The sequence below is a fragment of the Urocitellus parryii genome, chromosome 11 (assembly GCF_045843805.1).
Source record: "Urocitellus parryii isolate mUroPar1 chromosome 11, mUroPar1.hap1, whole genome shotgun sequence".
Lineage (NCBI taxonomy): Eukaryota > Metazoa > Chordata > Mammalia > Rodentia > Sciuridae > Urocitellus > Urocitellus parryii.
This window is the reverse complement of record NC_135541.1, coordinates 114,529,644-114,552,566: the sequence shown is the minus strand read 5'-3', so window position 1 is coordinate 114,552,566 and position 22,923 is coordinate 114,529,644. Positions and strand designations below refer to the sequence as shown.

The 22,923-nt window shown below is 46.7% G+C and overlaps 1 protein-coding gene across 6 annotated transcripts in view; it reads right to left on the bottom strand.

Annotated features, from left to right (window-relative positions):
- Positions 1 to 15,855: 15,855 nt before the first annotated feature.
- The window catches only part of Olfml2b (olfactomedin like 2B), a 40,951-nt gene continuing 33,883 nt past the window's right edge, over positions 15,856 to 22,923 (bottom strand). For 4 of the 6 annotated variants that reach the window (XM_026412675.2, XM_026412678.2, XM_026412676.2 and 1 more), the window contains exons 7-8: positions 17,442 to 17,618; positions 15,856 to 16,889 (exon numbers count right to left, since the gene is read on the bottom strand). In XM_026412675.2, the coding sequence (XP_026268460.2) occupies positions 16,288 to 16,889; positions 17,442 to 17,618 (779 nt within the window). In that variant the 3' untranslated portion in view covers positions 15,856 to 16,287. Of the gene's footprint in view, positions 16,890 to 17,428; positions 17,619 to 22,923 lie in introns of all 6 variants that reach the window. The other 2 variants (XM_077791197.1, XM_077791198.1) reach the window with 1 other exon arrangement.

Here is a 22,923-nt window from a genome sequence, read left to right as displayed (position 1 = left end):
CTTTCTTAGCCCTTCTGTTATATATGTATATTTAAGTGACTCCATTTTGAGAACAAGTGCCAAGGTAGAATGACTCCACACCTTGATTATACAGGTAAACCTTCACCATCTGCCCTGCAGGTATATCATTATGTGAAGTCTAATGTGTGACATGAGTGTTATAGATATTAGAAATTAAAATTGGAATAAAAGATTTTGTATTTCCTTGGTTTATGACTATCAGGTGAGTATTTGGAGAATTACCACTGAGGAAAGTGTAACCTGTGAATTTACTGCTATTCAATAAATTCTGTCACTGGAAAGATGGCAAACATGTTTGTTCTGTCTTGATGGCATAGCTTGCTCACAGCACACAGACTCTTAAGTGCTGTACTAAAGCCAGACATCTACCACTGAGCTGTGGGAAACTACAGATAAACTAAACAATGCTCTTGTCCTCCAAGACATTTGAATAATGTCTTTTCCCTGGGTCTATGTGGTCACCCTCTGTCTCCACAGAAGAGTAAAGATAAATTCCAGAAGAGGATAAGATTTCTGGTTAAGCCTGACACGATAAAGCTCAGTTAGACACAAGCTACTCTCAGGGGAGCTTTGGGACTAGAGGTTCATTAGCCAGTGCCTTTATCATGGCCACAGAGCTCACCCACTCACTTGGCTTCCGGTCCCAGGACATAAAATGGTGCACTTCACCAAATTGCCTCTGGTTTTTCCTGCAGTTTCTGGAATCCTTCTCTGCTAAGTGACTTGTTCACATCAGACCAATACATTGCCCCCTGTCGCCTGGCAGCTTCTAGGAAGACAGAATTACAGGGACCCCCACAGAACGAGCAAGACTGTATCCATCAAATCGCCAGCTGTGGGGGCGGGACTGGAAATTCATCTTGATTAAACAGCCTGAGCAGAAAAGATGCTGAAACCTTTAGCACTTGTTGTAAATGGCTCTTTGGGTTACCACCCAGGTGCACACTGCCAGAAGCACATTGCTACGTGCAGTACAGGTGGGGTTAATTCATCTCTTCAAGAGTTATAACCTGGTGCAGTTATAAGCAGGGCAATAACAATACAAGGAAGAAAACCATACTCACACAGATGTTTTCCCTCCCATTGATTTCTTTTCCTCTCCTTTTTACCTCTGCAGTTACTTGTTAAATATTTGTCATCCCTAAAGGACAATAATTTCCAGAAGGGCAGGGACCCTAGCAGGGTCTCATTGACTATATGAGCCCAGTGGCTTTGTGGGCCATGTGCTTGAGACATGGTGCTTTAGGCCTGTTAGACTAGATCAGTATTTTGAGTTGAATTGTTGAGCATTTGGAAGGTCATAAATCTACATTGTGCAATAGACTGGCATTTATCACATGTGTTTCCACGTCAACATATTCAAATATTCATAGGGTGCTAGAAATGTAGAGTCCTCGGCTTTCCCCACTGAGACAAGACAGTGGGGAAACAATCATAGCCCTGAGGGCTGGGTGGTAGAGTGTGGCTCAGTGGTAGAGTGCTCGCCTAGCATGCACGAGGCACTGGGTTCGATCCTCAGCACCACATAAATGTAAAATAAAGATATTGTGTCCACCTAAAGCTTAAGAATAGATATTAAAAACAAAAGAATAGCCCTGACTTCCCTCAATAGGTGAGGCATCAGTAACTCCCTCTCCTCTCTGGCTTCAGTCTATGGCAAATTAAAAGTGGATTCAGAAAGAGGATGGAGTACAGCCCTCAGACTGCGGCAGCACCTCAGAACTTCATAGAAAGGGGGAGTTCTAGAATCCTTCCCTGGCTGGAACACAGATCTATTGAGTCAGACTCTGAGGCTGGGTCCTGCAACCTGTTACAACACTCCCCCCCACACACAGAACTCTCATAGAATTTTGAGAAGCACCCAGGTAGATACCTGTCAGAGAGACTGGAGCATAGGAATATTTAGACTCCCATCACAGGTGAACCTTCCCAGGGGTGCCATTACTGGGGATTTAGGAAAATTTCAATAAAGAGGTTTCTTTTTTTAGCTGGGTGTGGTGGTGCATTCCTATCAATCCCAGCCACTGGGGAGGCTGAGGCAGGAGGATCACAAATTCAAGGCTAGCCTTGGCAACTTAGGGAGACTCTGTCTCAAAATAAATAAATACATATAAAGTGTTGGGGATAGAGCTCAGTGGGTAGAGCACCCTGAGTTTAAAGCCCATCCCCCAAAAAATTCTTTTTGTGACTGCCTTCAGCCTCCCACCGCTTGTTGCATCAACTAGCCTCTGCTGACCAGGATGGCTACACTCCCAGCTGAGGGGCAGAGTCATTGCCGGGCAGATGTGTGTGCTCAGCCAAGTCAGCAAGCCACCACGTCTCAGGATCGTCATCCAAGAAGCACACAGCACTCACTGCTCCACAGATCCAAGATGCTACTGAGCACTGGTCTGCTGGGAGGACCTGCTTTTAATCAGCACCCTCTGCTGTGGAAGGAGGAGGTCTCCTGGGCCATCCATCAGCTCTCCCTGCAGCAGGGCTTCTCTGCAGGGCTGGGAGGACCCTGTACTCCTGGCAGGGCTTCTGGGCCCTCTTCTCTTTCCTTCACAGTCTTGAAAGACAAGGGCCATGGCCCAGGCTCCACAGGCTTTATTCATCTGGCTATAAACTCCGACTGCCTTTAGTACAGCTCTATGCTGGTGATTCCCAACATTTCTTATACATTGGAATCACCTGGGGATCATTAAAAACTGCTGGTTCCTGGCTCCCACCCCCAGATGTTCTGACTTAATTGGCATAGGGTGTGCCCTGAGCTGACATGTGTTAAAATTTTCCCAGCTGACTCTAATGTGCAGAAAGGTTCGGGAACCAAGGAACTATGTCTTTTTGAGGACTAGCTCTGATGTTTATGGAGCAACACAATCCTAGAGGTGGAGGGTGGAGCAGGGTTCCAGGGACAAGAAAAGTTGTGTTTAAATAATCAGACAGTGAAGACTAAGCAAATAGCTGGTTTAAAAAAAGGGCAGGGAGAGAAGAGAGGTAGAAGTGGGGGCTGGTGGCCATTGGATCCATTTGTGGGAATGACGTCAGACATTCCTCTGAGATGTCAGAACTGGGGAAACATGAAAATAACCATAGCTGTGAAAATGGAACTTGCTGTGAAATGGCATATTCTTGGAAGGAGAGGGAGCAGGAAGGGAGGAAAGGGCAAGAAGAAAAGGGGAAAAGGAGAGGAGGAGGGGAGGCCCCAGGCCAGAGAGAACAAATGGGGGAGACTCTGCTCCCAGGCCTTTGGCAAACTGTGGAAAAAGCATGAAGCTATGAAAAGATGAGCAGAAAGGAGAAGGTTTGGGTTGGCATGAAGAATGGGTGAAAGAGGACAACCGCTGACCCCGAGGAACCCTGAAGCAACACAAAAAGAGATGAGCCAGGAGGGAGAGAAGGAATCAACTGCTAAGAAAATAAAAACACCCCAATGTGGTGGGTGACCCAAATCCACCCAGCTTCAGGCTCCGGAGCTAGTTGGAGGGTTTCCCAGGATGAGGCTGAGCATGCAGATTCCGGCCACAACAGCTCTCCAGGGAAAGGACCAGACTCAACAATGCCTTTACTCCCTTCCCTTTCTCCTCCTGCTCCTGAGGAAGGAGTGCCAGGCCTGAACGTGGAAGGGCCACCCCTCCTCCTCAGGAGTCTCCCTGGGAGACGGAGCTGGCACTCAGGGGCGGCCAACGGGCAGTGCCTGGGGGACAGGTGAGCTCTGTGCAGGCCTCTGGTTCCCAACTGTGTTTATTGGGGTAAGGGAGAGGCAGTGCCCCTTTCCTAACCTGGCACCAGCCACTGATTCTTAGATCTCATTCTAATGACTTCTTTCAGGGACAGCCATCCAAATACTGAGTCATAGAAAGAAAAAAAAAAAAGAAAAAGAAAACTTAAAGACAAAACCAAGAAAAAATTATACAAGCTCTTCAATTCCTGGAGGACAGATTTTATACCTTCTTTGTGCAAAATTGGGAGACTCCTCATGACTGGAGTGCTTGCAGCCTACCTGCTGTGACATACCTGCATGTCACAGGATTCCCAGCCTACCTGGGGAGTGGGCCGGCATGATTTTCCCCCACCTCATCCCATTCTGGGCTCAGTGCTCTCTGCCATGGGAGCTGTTTCTTGGGAGTGTCCAGAGAGATGCTGGTTGGGCTCAAGGAACCTTGTGGGGTTATGGGAAATTCATGTTAACATCAAGTACTTCAAGATGTTGGAAGTCTCTACCACCCAGTGTTGCTCACCCCCGGGCACAACAGGCCCCTCAGTGCCTTTTCTTAGGCTGCACCCTGGCTCTGGCCTGGCCTACCGGCCAGGTTCAAATTCACACAGTAACAATACTCAGAGCCCTGCAGTTTCCAGTCAGCCGTTGGCTGTGGAAGAGCAGTCCAACCTCTTGTTCTACTTCTGGCAGGCCTCCCTGATCTCTGCTCTGCCTCCCATCTGTCCTGACCACTGGCCTGGGATCACAGAGGAACCAAAAGTGGATTGGCTTCCTCAGAGTCAAGGCAGCAAAGCCTGGGAGCCAGAGCCAGCCTCTAGCCCTTATATTTCAGAAGAGAAGAAAAAAGGTGAGGGGCAGTTGGGGGGGCATCTTGGCACCTCAGGATCAAGGCCTGTGCCCAGCAGAGCTATAAAGGGTAGGACAATCTGCCCTACAGAAATTCTGTAACTATAAGAGAATCCCAGCCAAGGTCCTTTGTATTCTGAAAATGCACCATGGAGGGAAATGACCCCTCTGTAACAGAAGTGGCTATTGTGGGGTGAAGACGTCAGTGCAGGCTAAGGTCTAAAGGGGAGGAACAAAATGCCGTTGCTAGCACAGCAGGCTAGAAGGGCACAGCAACGTAGGGACCACTGGAGCCTGGCAGCTTCCAGGGGCTTTGGGGAGGATAAATAGTCCTTCTGTGTGAACAAGAGATCTTTGGTGGCAGCCTGTAAGTCAACACATCAACCCACCAACTCTCCTGGGTGGACACTGATAGGGAATCAGAGATGATCTCCAGGGACAACCAGCCTAGGGAGGAAGACACCCACAAGCAGGAGCTGCTCTGTTATGGTTTGGATCTTTAATGTCCCCTGAAAAGCTCATGAGTTAGGCAATGCAGGAATGTTCAGAGGTGAAATGATTAGATGGTGAGAGCTATGACCTAACTGAAGGATTAATCCATTTGATAGATTAATAATTTGAATGGACTACTGGGTGATAACAATAGGCAGGTAGGATATAGCTGGAGGAGTTAAGTCACTGGGAGTGACCCTCAAATAAGATATCTTGTCCCTGGCTTCTCTTCCTCTTCCTCCTCTTCCTCCCTCCTTCTTCCTCTCCTCCTCCTCCTCCTCTCTCTCTCTTTCCCTCCCTCTCTGCCTCCTGGTTGCCATGAACTGAGTAGCTTTCCTCTGCCATGTCTTCCTCCCGCCCCGTTGTTCTGCCTCACCTCAGGCTCAGAGCAAGGGAATTGGCTAACCAGAGGCCAAACCTCTGAGATGTTGAGCCCCGAAAAAACTTTTCCTTCTCTAAGTTTGTCTTGTCAAGTATTTGGCTCACAGAAATGAAAAGCTCACTAACACAAGCTCTGAGGGGGCCAGACATGCATGTGCTAAGACACAGAAGCACAAAGGATGGGGAGAGAGGAAGATGGAGGGAGGGATCTTCATGTGGGAGGTGGGCTTTGTTTGAGGTCTTAAAGGAAGGGGGGAATTCAATCAGGTGGCAATTGGGAGGGACAGCTGGGCAAAGGCAGGGAAGGCACACAAGGGCCAGTGCAGTCTTTGAGGGTCAAGGCCTGTTTTGCCTAGGAAAGAGTATACCTGGCTGGTAGGTAGTGTTCTGCATCTCAGAGGACCACTTAGATGCTGAAAGTGGTCTTAGATCATTACAAAAGATTCAAATAGTTCCTTGAGCTTGGATAGTGCTGTCTCAAGAGAGACATGCTCTGAGGAGTTCTCTTTCTAGGAGAAACCACAGAGGTGTCAGCCTGTTATGGACACAGAGGTGTCAACCTGCAAAAGTAAATCTATTTTTTCAACTATATTAGTGGAGGTTGCTATTAAAGAAAACCTTTGTTATGGACCACAGAGGTGTCAACCTGCAAAAGTAAATCTATTTTTTTTTTTGAAAGTCACAGAGCACTGCTCTTCTCCAGGGGCCATAACACCTCCTGTTCTCAGAGTCATTGAGCCCAGTGGCCAAGGTACAGAAATCCCTTAGCAACATTCCTGACAGAAGTCCATCTGGATCCATTTCTTGAGGCCTTCAACTCGAGGAAAAGTCAGCACTGACATGCCACAACGGAGTTGATATTTTTGGAGCCCTCCTATGATCCTAAGGGACTAAATGACTGACTCAGCTAGGCATGGCTGGCTGGATGAGGGATGGATGTGGTCAATCCACATGCTAAACACGAAGATAAATGAGGCCAATAAGGGAGTTTGAATAGGAGACATAGGGATAGAACCATGGGTACTCAAGCTCAGAGAGCTGGCTGAGCTCCTTGTACAGCCACCATGTTGGGCCACTTGTGAGAGGAGTGAGCAGAAGTAGGAGGCTCTCGGAGGGCCCTGAGGGATGGAAAGACAGAATTCAGGCACAGTTTCTGAATTCTCTGTTCTTGTTCCTGAGAGGATAAGAATAACATCACCAGATAACGATCAGGCTGCCTATTGTGTCTTACCAACCAGCTGTCTTCTATTTGAGCCAGACTGAGTGGGTTTCTGATATCTGCAACCAAAATATCTTTGATGAGAACTCATCCCCCACAGGCCTCTCCTGGTGGGAAATGCCAGCTTATCACCCAGGCTGGAGGGTAGAACTGGGGTTCTTTTGAGACCTCCCATCTTTCTCTCCAAACCATAGCTGAAGTTGCTGTGGGACTCTGGAAATTCCACCACAGTTCTTTGGCCATTCTTGGTACCTGCTGCTATTGGCTACACCCCAATTCCCTTGGGTACTGCCAATTTTTTTTCCTTGGTGCTCTTGAGCCAGCCAGCCTCCTCCAGAGAGAGCTCAGCTGAGATCACTTGGACAGTAACCCTAGAGCAGAGCTCTGCCCCAAGCTGCTTCTGCTTTATCCAACTTTTGTTGTGTTCGTTCTCAATCTCCCTCTTTCCCTCTCCCTCTCCCTCTTGCTCTCCCTCTCTCATATTAATCTGGCCTATATTGCCACAGGTCAGATTGCATGTCCCTAAACATAGGAGTACTATGCAGTAAAAGTTTGACACAACTTGCTTGTATCTAATGACTCACAACATCTTTGTAACCGTTGGCTTCTAGACTCCCAGCATATCCAGTGGGAAAATTTTCAGTACAGACAAACCTTGCTTTGCAGCATAACACATTCTTGAAGAGTCACAGATAATCTGCTCATTTATATTCTGCCTTTTTAAAAAAAAAATCACAGTACACACCAAAATGGCAAACCACAGGAAAAGAAAAGTGAACATCAAAAACGAAACAGAACCAACAGAAAGGCAAAGCCAATGTGAAAACCATAAAAGTCCTCCGGGCTTGCTATAAGGCTTCAGCTTTCCAGCAGCTAATGTGAAAAGAAAAATTTGCTTAAAGAGTTGTGTATAAACTGAACTTTGGAAAATTGAATCATATTTCAACTATATTAGTGGAGGTTGCTATTAAAGAAAACCTTTGTTAAGGACATCTGGTTTGATTTGGTTTTGTTTTTGCTCAGCAGCCCTTCATGCTGGAACTGGCTCCCCCTAATTGGCAATGGTAAGAGAGGGACTGTCAATCACAGATGATGAGGTGGGCTTTGCACCTGAACTCACCAATCAGACCCTCTCCTGGAAATTTACATCTTGAGTGGAGACACCTGGAAGACTGTAGGTCTCTAAAACAGAGATTTTCACAACAAAGTATTATCAAAGGACAAATCACAATGTTCTCTTACCCAGAACTGGCCTGGTTCTGTCCTCCCATGGCCAAATTGTCCAGATTTGTCTTTGAGTCTATGAATTTCCCAGTATCTTTCCAATAAATTTGTTTTCGCTTAAGCTAGCAAAGGTCTATTTCTGTGGCTTACAATCAAGGTCTCTTAAGGATATGCTAACAGATTTATGTAGAATGTGAGAATACTCTCAAAAAGTAAATATTTATTCTGCATTGGCTTCTTAGAAAGTCACAATTCAAGACCTTTTATTGGTGCTGACTTGTGATTTCATGAGAGGGCAGGATATGTTGAGAACATCAAGCAGTTAAGGAAAAAGGTAGGGAGGATGTGCCAGATGGAGTATGTGTGGGAAATCATAGGAAATTCCATGGTCAGGAAAGTTAAGGTCACTCACCAACCTACCCTAGGATCAACGCTTTAGAGATTGAATATTGCCCATCTGTGCTCAGTGGAAACCCCAAGTGGCCATATTTCCTGTTAATTGGTTAGCTGGTCAAGCAACTGGGTGTAACTCTGTGTCTTTTGATTTTGAGTGGGGGAAGCAGCCCATCACCCTCACTGAGGCCTAGGCAATGAGGACATATGCTGGGCTCATGGATGACCACTGAGTGGATTGTTGTACCTTGTAGGAATCCTCTTCCTTAGTAAGTCCAAGAGTCTGCTCTACTCAAGTCTTAACTTCCCCAAGTTTCAACATGGCCACATTACATTCCCCTTGGTCTGTTGAGCATTGACAGTAAGACTATTGGCAGGATAACCTTGAAGAAAATGCAAAAGAATGACTCCCTGGATATATGTAGTAGGAAAACCTATGTCCAATTACAGTTTGTGGAGTCACTTATTTGACCTTGAATTTATGTGACCCAAATAAATCCCTCATTCATTCAGCAGATCCATAATGAATAGGCAATGTAGACTAGACTCTGCTCAGAGCTGTGAGGAGTCCCAGAGGGAGAAGGACTAGTCTCACTGAGAAGAGGAGATCTGGTCACAAATAAATGCAAGAAAAGGCAAATGTGCTTGGTACTGTGTACATGTTAAGGGCTACTCTTGCTCTGGCTTGGACACTGGACAGGACTTCACTTGGGCTGCACCTGATAGTCTGAGGTGTCAAGAAGAGCAGGAGATGGTAACAGGAAGGTATCTGGGTGAGGGGATGGGGGACTGTCAATGTATTAGGATGCAAAAGTAGGAGTTTCATGTGCCAAGGAGACCCAGGATCTCACATTCCAAAAGACAGCCCACACCACATGCAATATTCACCAGAGAGGTGTCCAAAAGCTAATCAGAGACTTTTAAACTCTTCACTCATTGTAAGAGCATAAAAGTATTTGAGAGTTAGAAAAAAATTTAAGAAGATGTTTGAAGAGGATTCCTTAGGAGAGAGCTACCCACTTTCCACCCTCTCCCTGGGGGAGGGGGTGCCTGCCGTTCATGCAATGCTAAGGAAAGAGAGCTTTAAGTGGATCTAATTTTGGAGGTGCTGAGGGTAGAACTCAGAGCCTCACAAATGCTAGGCAATCACTCTATCACTGAGCTATACATCCTCAGCTCTTTTTATTTTTTATTCTGACAGGGTCCACTAAGTTGCTAAGGCTGGCCTTGAATTTGCAATCCTCCTGCTTCAGCCTTCTTAGTTGTTGGGATTACAGGCATGTACCACCACTTGTAACGTCAAGAGAATATTTTAAACATTATCTCTTAGGAGAGCTGTGCCACCAGGACCTTGCCAGAGCAGCACAATTCACAATAGCCAAAGTATGGAACCAGCTTAAGTGTCCATCCATGTATGAATGGAGAAAGAAAGTGTGATATATATATACACAATGGAGTTTCAGTCATCCATAAAGCAGAATGGAATTGTGTCATTTAAAAAGGGTGAGGGGAGCCAATCTAGACTAAAGAGACTAAACTGAGAGTAATTTACCAATTCTGGTGTCTTAGTTTTGACAAATACAGTTATTATTTAAGATGTAATAGTGGAGGAACTGGGTACAGAGTATGCGGGAACACTCTAGTAGCTTGGCAACTTTTCTGTTCATCTAAAATTACTCCATTGTAAAAAAAATTATCAGAGTAAGAGAAAAGAGTCAAGCTACAATGTGTGGATATTCATTCATCCTAGTTCAAAGACCCACTTTACAAGACATTTTTGAGACCACTGGAGAAATTTAATGGGTTGAGAGTTATTGATTTTTAAGGAATCATTGTTAAACAAATTATGTTTGAGTTTCTGTAGGAAAATATCTTTCTTTTAAGAGAAGTTTACTGAAGTGTTTGATGCCTACTGAACTTAAAACATATCAGCAAAAATTTTCAAAAGGATGTGAAACAAATATAACAAAATATTGATGATTATTATTTCTTGGTGGTAAGAATATGGGGTTTGTTATACTCTCTATGTTGTAGGGACAAACGAGGCAAGGCACCGAAGACAGCAGGAAACAGTTTTATTTGGCTGCAGCCAGGTTCAGAGGGCACAGCTTTTGCTGTAATCAATCAATCCCCTGAACCCCGAGTTCAGGGAGTTTCAGAGTTTTATACCCAGCATGTAAGGGGAGGGACTCAGAAGTTCACAGTCTGCAGAAGTTCACATAAAAGCAGCTTTTTCTTTTACTGTTTTGGGCAAGTTAACTCTTCAAGGACAACACCTGAGAAGGGGAGAGCTTCTTCTCCCCTTTCTTTCCTCCCCCTGCCAGCTGTTACCATGGAGCCCAATTGTAACTTATCTTAAAAATGTAGACATCTCTGTGAAGCCCAGCTCAAGGCCAGAGGCCTTGTTTGCACATTTCTACAAACAGCTATACTGGATATGTTTGTGAAAAACTAGTAAGGGGGTGTCCAGCACCTGGAGTGCTGGTATCTTCTCAGCCAGTGGCCAAGTAAACAGGGTGACACGAAAATAGGAAACCTACCTACATTGGACTCTTTTGCAGAGACTCTTTTGCTGACAATCCTAAAATCAGCCATGGTGAAGACGGCTTTTCTGTGGAGAAAGGGGGTGCCATTTCATCTATTTTTTCATGTAATTGAAAAATCACACAAAATAAAATAAGTGGTGGAGTGCCTATTTTGCCTTGTACTTCAGATGTTGTTTCATTATGTCCCCTAAAAGCCATCTAAGATCCATTGCTCTCTGGCCCGAGTCCTGACCGGGCTATAATTCTTGAGTTAGTTTCCCTCTGCAGGAGGTGTGCTGGCTGAGAAATACGGTGAAAAATCATACGACACAGAAGTAGTTTTTTTAGAAAGAGGGGGTAGGACGGCTCTATGACCTGCTTCCACACTGGAAGGAGAGAGAGAGAAGAGCCCACATTTGCTTTATTTATACAAAGGGGGCTTCAAAGGATTTCATTGGAATGTTCTTTTGCCAAATAAGGTAGGCGGGGAGCTATCCAAGCCCAATGGGTAATGCCCAAGTCTGTAGCTACAGAGCAGCCTCTCTAGCCGAGGTCACGTGCTTTGTGTGATACGCCACAGAAGGACCTGCAATGCCAGACCAAAAGCTCCTTGGCTCCAAGGAGGAATAGAGGCTATTCAAATAGCTCAGGGGTGGCCCCCCACATTGCTTACTTTATTTTTTTTCCAGTTAAGTTTATACAATAGAAAGAATGAACAGGTGAATTAATGTACCCAAAACATCTACATTGAATGAAAATCTAAAATCCTCAGTAAAAAGATCTAAAAAATAATAATAATCGAATCATGTCAGCATTACCATTACTCACATTTTAAAAGAGAAAGAAAATGAGCCTCAGAGAAAGTTCAAGGTCTTGTCCAAGATCACACAGCCAGAACAGAGGAGAGCTGGAAATTGTCCACAAGGGCATACCAACTCCCACAATGCTGTTATGGAGACCCAGGGAGAGGGGAATAAAAAGAGGACTTGTGATCTTGAATCTCAGGGGACCAGGAGACCATTAAGGAAGTCCAGAGGAGGAGCTGTTTGGGGAAATTAAGATAAGCAATTTGGCTAGGTACAGTGGTGCATGACCATAAAATTCCTGCTGCTGGGGAGGCTGAGGAAGGAGGATTACAAGTTCATAGCCAGCCTCAGCAACTTAGCAAGGAATATATTCAATGGCAGAGCACCCCTGGGCACCCCTGGGTTCAATCCTAATACAAAAAAAAAAAAAAATCAATTCAGCTTTAGGCAATAATAATGGCCATTGCTTTTCATTTATTTTTACTTATGCCCCTTACTCAAATCTTTCATGAATTGACCCTCCTTATAGGCAGAGTGAGGTCCATTTATGAATGACAACCAGACTCGGAGAAGTTAAGGGATTTATCCAAGTTTGCACGAATGCCAAGTGGGGGAACTAAGTGCCAGGAGACATCTCTGTAGCAAACATCTTTTTTTGTATCTCTCTTCACAGTGGAAGAAGGCCCTTTGTAATTGCCCAATAAGGTTCAGGTGTGTTGACATTTTAAGGGGCAGCAGAGTAAACCTTCTCACTGCCCCTGTGCTGGTTGGTCGCAGGTGCTTCCACCAGCCTCACCATCTGCCTGCAGGATTTCTGGGATTCTGCAGGTTTAGGGTTCCTTCTTTTTGCTGCTCCACATGCTGTCAGCCTTTGGGTCTGCGTGTTCTTCCTCTCACCAGTCCCTCAATCATTGTGCTCTGTTTCTGCCCAAAAGTGCTTTATCACGCAGGTTTTCTTTGACCTACATTAATAGCACACTCCCTTCTCATGTTTCTCTGAGTCCCTGGGTCCTTTCCCTGCTTTATGTCACTGCTACCTGTCACGTCACGCATAATGTATTCCCCCACCCCACTCGTGGGCATGCGCAAAAGCTCATGAGGGCAAAGAGTCTGTCTTTTCGCTCAGTAATCCCAATAGGGATTCCATGATTATTTGTTGAATGAATAAATAAATATAAAACTGAGTGGACTCAGGGTGCAGTGACACACACCTGTAATCCCAGTTATGCAGGAGGCTGAGGCAGGAGGATGGCATGTTCAAGGCCAATCTGGGCAACTAAATGACACCCTCAAAAAATTTTTTTTAAAAGGTGGAGGCTCAGGGATAGAGACTCAGTGTGTATAAGGTTCAGAAGAGAAGCAGGAGGAGGAGTAGGAAGAGGGGAAGGAGGAGGAGGAGAAGAAGGAGGAAAGGCTTAATGGTTCACAATGTTTTTTTCCACTTTTGAAATTATACTGTTGGGGTACTTTACTAGTATACTTTTCCATCAGTGTTGGGCAACTAAAATGTCCTAGTTACATAGAGGGTTACAAAGTTGAAAAAGGCTTAGTTAGAGGTCTGAGAGTTGGGAAGTATCCCCTCATTTTAGAGGTGAGGACAGAGTTGTGGAAGGAGAGGCCGTGCCTCAGGCCTGACACACACAGCAGCACGCGGAATACAACCTGGCCCAGCGTGGAATGCTTCAGTCTTCTGAAACTCATTCTCTGAGTCTTGACGTTTTCCAAGTTTAGTTTAAGGTGAGAAAGCTGCTTGGAGAAGCCCTGGATTTGTTCAGGGAAAACTTTCAGACCACCCAGCTTCAGGCCCTGGTCACAGCCTGGAAGAGGAAAAGTATTTGGGGGGGCACAGTTTTAGAGGTTGCAACCAGGGTCAGCCAAATCCTTTGCTTTGGGCTCAAAGTGACAGAACATCATAGCAGAGGAGAGATGATAGAAAAACTGCTCAGGTCATAGTGGTGGGAAGAAGAAAGGGGGTGGGGCATGACCTCTGTGACCCACCAAGTTAGTCCATTCAAATCATCAATCCATCAAATGGACCAATTCATCGTTTAGGTCATCACTCCCACAATCCAATCATTTTATCTCCTGCATTAACACAGGAGATTTTGGGGGGACACCTCATATCCAAACCATAATACTCCCTCATCTTTCTCCCTCTAGCCTGTGGTTGGCACCGGAAGTTTCCTCACCTATCTTAAGCAGGTGGTTTGGTCTGAAGACAATTAATTCACCCAGTCAAACTGGGTGGCTTCTCCCAGAGGATTGTTTATTTGACCCAAACAGTCCCAAGACAAAGTATAGTTATTTGATCTCCAAGTTGCAGGAGTTCCTTGATTATGACTCCCTAACTAGGGGTCAGGAAATGAGGACCCCTACAAAGAGGGTTAAAGGAGATTCAGAGGCTCCACAATAAGAGAGTGACAGGTGGGAGCCTGATGACTTTCACTAAAGGGGTGACTATTAAGGCCTCTGACCTGGGCCAGCAGATCCTGGCCATCGTAGTCCGCAGACTGCTCCCTTTGGCTCAGGGGCTATGCCTGCCTGGTCCCTACACGACTCCTTCCCACTTGAGGCTTCTCAGTCTGGATCCAGCCTGAGCCTGTCAATTATTTAACATGTTAGCTGTGCCCTCACCAAGCCCTTGACCTCTTGCCATGGACCCTGATTGTTTTCTTCTTAGGCCCATCCTCCACCTGCCCAGGAACCCTGAGATCTGAGGCTGCTCTGGACAGTGTAGGCCAGCTCTGCTTGACAGAGGGTTAATGCAGAGACCCAAAGAATGCGCAGATCAGATGCCCTGGGATTGTATGAATCACCTAAGCTGGAGGTCAGACACAGGTGGTAAAGAGCAGAATATGCTGGGCTGGCCTCTGGGCAACCAGACAATGAGGTCCTCGGGAGGGGTGGATAGTCCAGTCTGGGAGTTTGGCAATTATAAATATATTATCTTAGATATATAGTAAGTAAGTGTAGATAACATCTTCATTTGATGTGATTCCCACCCCTGCCTCCCAGCAACTCCCCAGGGAGCCTCATTCACTCCCCTGAGCAGCACTGCCAGGCTGGGGCTTGGGTCTCTGCTATAGTTTCCAACCCAGGTCCCAACAGAAAGGCCAGGGCTTCAGGAGGGTAAGACTTCTGGACATGAGATGCTCCACTACCTCAGTATCCATCAAATGCTTTCTGAACTCTGAACCTACCATTTCTCTCCCTCTAACCCTTCTTTTGCCACCAAACCAGACCATTGCTTGCATTTGCTAAGTCAAATTTGACCCAAACAGCCTCAAGACAAAGTATATTCATTTGCATATTTATTATTTGAAAATGGGGGGGTGGAATGGGAAGCCATCTACCCTTTGGGGAGACTTGAGCAGAACAAGCATTGGCAGGCAGGTGGAGGGGAGAAGGTCTGAGGTCTGTGAAGGATAGGTAGTTGCTGCTCCCCAAAGTTAGGGCAGAGGCAGTGAGCACAGAGATGCGCTTGTCTCCCTGCCTCATGCCCAAGCTCTGTCCTCCTCCCACACACACCTCAGGCCATGCTGGTCAAGGCATCTTCAGGTGTCCTGTCTCCTGCTGGGTGTACTGGGGAGGAAAAAGCCCACCCCCAGGGCTATACAGAGCTTAGCCTTGCACTGGGAGGGGCTGTGGTTCTCTCTTCTGCTCAGAGGACTTGTTTCAGAAGTGGGTCCCTTTCCTGGATGGAAAGGTGGAAAGGAAAACCCTGGCTAATAGAATTTTTTAAATGAGGTAGAGGACAGGATTATGGAGACAAAGAGAGACTGACTGATTAAAAGCTTCTTAAGGTATGGTGAGGACACCCAGCTTTACACTTTTGACAGTGCCAGACAATGTGAAAAATGACTAAGGAACAAAGAGGTTCCCACATCTTGGGTAAAATGACCAGGAAAAAAAAAAAAAAAGCAGTACAGTAAGAGCAAACAATCTGGTGAGACTGCAGAAGAGAAATGAAGGAATCAGTGTTGCAACATTGAAGAGAACACAGGTCACTTCGTTCCAAATCCCCCATGAGAAAAACCCCCATCCAGAGGGGAGAAGGAGTCCCTTGGACCTGAACTTGGACACAGTCCATTCAGCAAGAAAACATTTGTGGATTACACCAAGTAGCACCTCCTCCTGGGAGAGGGATCCAACACCTGTCAAGACACATTCCTGCTAAACAAACACACACCGGGGGAGGATTTTAAAATTCTTCTTTATTAAAAAAAAAAGCATTTTTCTGTGTTTTTAAAACTTCTCCAATACATAAAACTTTTTTCCCGCCACTGAGCACTTCTTTCTTGCCTCCTTCATTCCTACTCCTGGTAGTCTGTCCACAAGAGCCAGACTAAAAGACCTTTGGACTGTTGGGATCTGGGAGCTGGAGGGGTGGAGGGCAGGAAGGAAGGTGGTTACTGGTCAAAAGGAGAAGTTCATTTGCACAAAAATATAAACTGTGGAAGATGAGACCAGCACATACACGTATGGATCGATCTACAATCCATATAAAAAAAATAGACCCAAACTGTCATTTTACATTTGTAATATTATACAAAATAATATATATTTTTAAACAACACCCGTCCACGTGCTCACACTCACACACACACACACACACACACACACACACACACACGGTGCAAGTGGCCCCCTGTGCTTCTTTTTGCAGGGACAAGGGTGTCAGTAGGCAAAGATGACATGGTAGGTAACCTGATGGCCATTGTCCCAGGCGTAGAGGAGGCGATCCTTGGGGTTGTAGTCTATCTGGGTAGTGTAGGAATACTCATTCTCAAACAGCAGCCTGGGGACGATCTGTGTGTTGGTGTGGGTGTCGAAAGCATAGGAGATGTTGGCATTCCGCTGGTTATAGCTGTCCACGGCGTACAGCACCCCACAGATGACAAAGCAGTTGCCATAGAAATTCCTCCGCAGCCCTGTGCGCCACGTGGTCTCCTTCTGTGTGCTCAGGTCCACAGCATTGAGCTTGCTCAGGACAATGACCTCCTGGCTGAAGCCCTCGTCATCCAGGGCAGGGTAGATGAGCCATAGGCCATTCTCGTCCACAGCAAAGTCCACGTCTGAGTGGCCCTGCCACCGCCAGTGGGTGGCCTCCTCATAGGCCACATCATGGAGCATGGCCCAGGCAGCCACATAGCGCTGTTTCAGATCATACTTGATGATGTTGCGGGTGAAGGCCCGGTTGTAGTAGAAGGAGCCATTGTACACCACATGGCCCGTGCCGATCCAGCTGTATGGGAGCTTGTAGGAATTGCTCCAGCGACCTGTGGGTAGCAAGAAGGCGGAGGCTTCAGGGCAGTATTGCAGAGGGACAGGGCAACTTCTGTGATGGGACAAGTTATCAACTAGGGGTCTTTAGACCTGGGTTGGTATCTTGGGTCTGCCCCTTTCTAGTGTTGTATAGAAAGCTGCTTAAATATCCTGAACATTATCTCATCTGATGATCATCCTCATCTGTAAAGTGGAAAGAGCAAATTCCCCTTGCCTTACTGGATTATATCAAGAATCCAGGGTGCTTGACATATTTCAGTGAGATTTGTAAACTCTCAAGGACAATAGGAAAGGGAAATTATTTCGCTACTGTTTCCTGGACTAGACTCAAGGTCATCCTGTGTTACAGAAGCTAGGAAGGAGCAGCTGAGCTGAGAGAAGAGAGACAGTAGAGCTTGTGAGGCAGTGTGGGAGACCACCTCCCAGGACAGGCCCTTCCGCCATCAGAAGATGTCACCATTCTCATTCAAAGAGGTCTGGCTGTGATTAAAACAGAGGACTATGAAGCAAGGAAGAGGTACCTGAGTTGGACCCATCACATGTACCTTGTTTGAAGTTTTCCAGGTTCCGGAACTCTACCAGGGTATTGCCGTAGTAATAGTTGGTGACATAAATCCGCTCATCCTTGGCCAGGGGGTCCTTCATCCAAGCTCCTTCATTCCGCCCATATGTGTTCTGAGTGGTCGGCCCCGTGATTGTGGACAGGGTGTCTTTGCACCTTCCTGGTGGATAAGAGGTGGATGGAAGTGTTGGGACCATCTAATAATGCCCCACCCCAGAAGTCTTGGTTGGCTCTTCCACCCAGATCTAAATTCCTTGGCAGCCTTTAACAGCCCTGTATGACCTAACCCTAGGCACCTGCTGCTATTCCCCTTATCTATCCTACACTCTCCTACAAAACCATCCACTCTCCCCATCCTGGGCCACTATCATGCCACCAGGCTTTGCTCCTATTATTCTCTCACTTTTTGATCCTATTCCTCAAGGACCTAATATCCAAAGTCCTTTCCTGGCTCTTACCCTCCTCTGAAAAGCCATTCTATCCCTCTATTCCATCCTGCTCCCACAAAGCCACGAATGTGTCTTTCTCTGTGGTTCAGGGGATTAAACAGGGTGCCCTACTACTGAGCTACATCTCCAGCCATTTTTATTTTTTATTTTGATATAGGATCTTGCAAGTTGCCCAGGCTGGCCTTGAAATTGGGATCCTTCTGCCTCAGCCTCCTGAGTCACTGGGATTTCAACAGTGTACCACCATGTCCAGCATGAAGGTACCTGTCTGACAGGATGTGCCACCTTGATCTCCACAATGCCTGTGCATCTCTCTCCTCCCACAACACCCACCCCAACCCGAGTGTAAGCACCAAGGGAGCAGGGGCTGTGGTCTTCCCTTTTGTATTCTTGGTAGCCAGAACACATAGCACCTGTCACTTCACAGATACCAGTGGATGGGCTGATCCTTGAGTGAGTGCACCACAGTGACTCAGTAACAGCATCACATGTGAACACAGTAACACTGTCACTGCATCACATGAGAAATGTGAGAAGAGGAGAGGAATCTGCTGGGTGTAACCAGGAACACTGGAACAAGGAACATCAGCTCTTTAAGTTGCCAAGCTGCCCGGGAGCAGTCCCCACACGTGGGTATTCACATCCCTGAGGCTCACACACCAGATCCTAAAGCATTATCCCCAATCCATGTCTGTCACTCTGGCAGCAGGATGCCAGGGCCCTTTGCTTGGGAATTGGAGGGGAAGAGCACCAAGTCCCCACACAAAGTGCTTACTGTGGATGTAGGAACCTCCTGTGTTCTAATCCCCAGTATCTCACACACATATACACATGTGCGTGCGACACACACACACACACACACACACACAGTTCAAGTCTGCCTTAATGAAACAGGAACTCAGCAATATCCTTCTTAATGACTCTTTAGAGTGGCTTAGTATCCAGGATAGACTTTAAAAAGTCACTAAAACTATACTGGGTTCCAGACCAAGTTGACAGCCTACGATGCTTAATATGTAATACTAGTTTTTAACATATCCTTGAATGAGACTGAAGTCCCACATGAGATTAAGGGCATATTGATCTTTCCATACCCACTCAAGTGAGCAATGGAGGAGATAGCAAGAGGGCATCAGGAGAAGCAGATGAATGCTCAAAGCTTCCTCAGCCCCTTCTAACAGCGGGGACCAGCAAGACTACGGGCCATCAAGACTGCAAGACCAGAAGAACAACAGTGAGGAGAGTGATTGGTTCTTTTGCTAATTGATTTATTTGGCAGTGCGGGGGATTAAATCCAGAGCTTTCTACATGCTAGACAAATGCTCTATCACTAAACCACATCCCTAGACCTTTCTATTTTTTATTTTGAGACAGGTTCTCACTAAGTTGTTCAGCCTGGACTCTAACTCACAATCCTCCTGCCTCAGCCTCTGGTGTCACTGAGATTATGGGTGTGTGTCACTGCACCCAGCAATTAATCGGTTCTTGACACTCACCTGGGATAAAAGTACCACAGGCCTATAGTTTGAATTCGGGGTTCTCTAGAGTCCAAGCCACCCCATTTCCAAATTGCTCCAATCTGTTCATCCAAAAGTGATGTGAGGAAGGAGCCCAAGGCATCCAGCTGGCAGGATGGGGGCAGGCAGCTGTGCCCTTGGCACGGGGGTCCAGGGCAGCCAGGGGGTAGAAATGAGATGAACATTGTTTTCCAGGCAGGCCCCACAGCTGGGTGCACTTGGCAGGGTTTAGCAGCTTAGTGTGGGGTTTATGGGGTCCTACTCTGACAGGGAGAGGAGAGATTCAGTCTCCACATGACAAACAACAGAACCTACCCGCCAATGCCTCATCCCCCCACAACTGAGCTCATCTGTTCAAGACAATAAAACAGAAGTCTCTGGCCGAGCCCGGCCTGTGGCGCCTGATGGAAAAATATCTCATTCTCTGGCGCTAAGTGAGGCGCTGGCTGCCCGTGGAGACGCTGTGCTCCCTGCACTGAGGTAAGCCCTTGCATGCCGTTGCCAGGAAGGGCACTTTCATGTGCCCCTTCCTGGCAGAGTCCAGTAAAACATGGATTCCCTGTCTCAGAGGTGCCTGCCAGCCATGTCCCAAAGCCCCGCAAACAGCTATGTGAGGTGAGGTATTTCTGTTGGGGTGGCCACAGCCATGCTACCTCTCTGACCAGACAAAGAAAATGTTAATAGGCTCGGAAAGCCTGTTTTTCTTTTGTTGCTGTTGTTTGTTTTGTTTTTTAATGTCCTGAACCACTCTGGGCATCCCCTCAAATACCTTCAAGATCCTGTCTCAGAATGAGGCTCTCCCTCTTTTTTTTGGGGGGGGGGGCGGGGAGGGAGAAGAGAGTATTTGGAATTGAACTCAGGATGTTTTACTGAGTTACATCTCCAGCCCTTTTTATTTTTCATTTTGAGCGGGTTCAGGGTCTCCCTAAGTTGCCCAGGCTGGCCCCAAACTTGTGATCCTCCTCTCCTGATTCCTGAGATTACAGGTGTGCACCATTGCACCTGGCTAGCACCAAGACTCTCATGGGCTCATGTGGAGCTATAGATGTGCCCAGGCTTGGAGTCAATGGCCTGGCTTTTGTCTTAGCCCTGCCACTAACTCCAAAGTTGGTGTTGCCTCCATAACGTTACAGAGATTTAACCTTTTCAGCAGTGAAACGAGTATAATATGTGCTCTGCCTACTTTACCAGAGTGCTTGGAGAATCTGTCCTGATAAAGGTATGGCAGGCTGAGTGATGTCCCCCAAAGATATCTAGGCTGTAATCCCTGGAACCTGTGAATGTGACCTTAGATGACCTTAGATGGCAAAAGGAACTTTGTAGCTATGACTAAGTTATGAATCTTGAAAAGATTAGCTTGGATATGTAAACACCATCACAGGATCCTTCTAACAGAGTCACAGGGATATTTGACAACCAAAAGGGAGAGGGCAATGTGATAAGTGGAAGCAAAGATTGGAGTTTTGTGGCCACAAGCCAAGGATGGCTGGCAGCCATCAGAAGCTGGAAAGGACAAGGAACGAATTCTCCCCTGGAGCCTCTGGAAGGAAACAGCCCTTTGACACCAGGATTTTAGCTCTATAAAACTAATTTTGGACTTCTGGCCTCCAGATCTGTTAGAGAATAAATTTCTGTTGTTTTTCAGCCACTAAACTTGTTATAATTCAGAGGCCCAGGAAACTAATACAAATGGAGTCAACTTCTGGGGTTCAGGGAGGCAACCTGATTTCTGAAGGAAGAGGTTACAGCCTCATAGTTCTAATACCTGGGAGCACAGAACACACTTCCACATGCTTTGAACTACAGCGAACACCAGCCAGCACTTGGGGTGGACGAGCCCAGGCAAGAATGACAGCACTGATGCAGCTTCAGAGGATTTGAAGACAGAATCCAGGGAGGAGGTCAGCCACATCACCATTCTGTGAGAGGCTAGGGCAGTGCAGAAGCTCCTACTCTTGGCAAGAGATTGTCAGCCTTGGAAAGAAGACAACTGTATGTTGACGCCTTTTCAAGGTTAATGTCAGAAACATGGGAAGCAGTTCAAAGAAATTTCAGAGAAAGGATGGTGCTGTCTTGTGACTCATCTTAGGTTTCCCAAAGCAGAGCTGCCAAAGATGATGGTGATGGTGATGGATAACGTTGACCACAAACTTTCTGTGTATTAACTCGCTCACCCATCAATAGTCCTGTGAAGCAGCTGGCCCTACTTCAAATGTTACCAAGGTCTGAGATGAAGAAACTCTCCCTTCAGCATATAAACCTACTTGAATCTCAGTATCCTAAAAAAGTACATCAGCAAACAAGAACCATTCCTCCCCTCCCTGCCCCCAACTGTGAGCCCCCCTGACAAGACTCTCTGCAGGGTATATCCCTTTGTCACCCATGATACCGGCGTGCTCCTCAGCTCAATTAGACTATTGCCCTACGCACCTGGCACTGTCCCTCAGGGAAGCTCTCTAATCCTCTGGTGCTTGTCAAGCCTCTCTTCAGGTCAGAGGCTGCCTCCAGTCCCCCTACCCAGCCCAAGAGTTCTCTCTCCACACCCCATTAGTCTTCCATACCCCACTCTCTCCTGGGGCCACCCATTTCCCTGACCATCCCATCTCCAGCTCTTGGGCTGGCTCTGCCCACCTTCCAGATGTTATTCCTTCAATCGCCAAGTTCCACTGCCAGCCTCCTCTCCTCTCAGCCCTGTGCCCTCATTGGCTAAGCTCAGTTCTTATTGATGACTCTCAGACCAGGTCTTGTTTCTGAGCATCAGACATCCAATGGCCTACTCTGTTTTCCCCAGGTGTCCTCCTGCTTCTTCAAACTTAATGCATTACAGTGGGAATCAACTTGCTCCAGTTCGTAGCTTGCTCTGCCTGTGTGTCCTGTCCTAGAAAGGCCCGCTATGCTACACACTAGCCAAGCCAGAAGTAGAGGTCATTCTGATGTCCCCTTCTTCTCCACCCACATTCCTAGTGGTCAATGAGTGGCATCCTTTCTCTCTCCTCTTCACTTCTTGGCCTTTCCCCTCCACCTCTGGGACTTAGTTGGGGCCTCATTGACTTTGGCCTGGCTCACTCCGTTTATACTAGTTGATCTCTAGCTCACCATTTCCCACCAATCTGTGAAGTCCAAGGTCCCTACCCTAGCATATCAGCCCCTCTGGCATTGCCATTCTTGCTTCCTGCCATCTGCCTCTATTCAGAGATCTCAAAATCAGTTGCCTCCAGGGTCCAGGCAGAACTGAGACAATTTAGAGCGTGAGACCAACTTGCAGCAATAGACAAAGGAGAACTGGAAGAGCATCTGTCCCAAAAGCATTCAAATTTAAGACGGTAAAAGTACGTTATGGGGTAAATTTGATCCTCAGATTACCAGCTTAAAATAAATCTCTTGCCCATTCCTACTTGCATGTATCAGCATTGGGGCAGGGAGGTGGGTTTGAGCCCAGGGCACTCTAACCATAAGCTACATCCCCAGCCCTTTTTATTTTTTTTGAGACAGGGTCTTA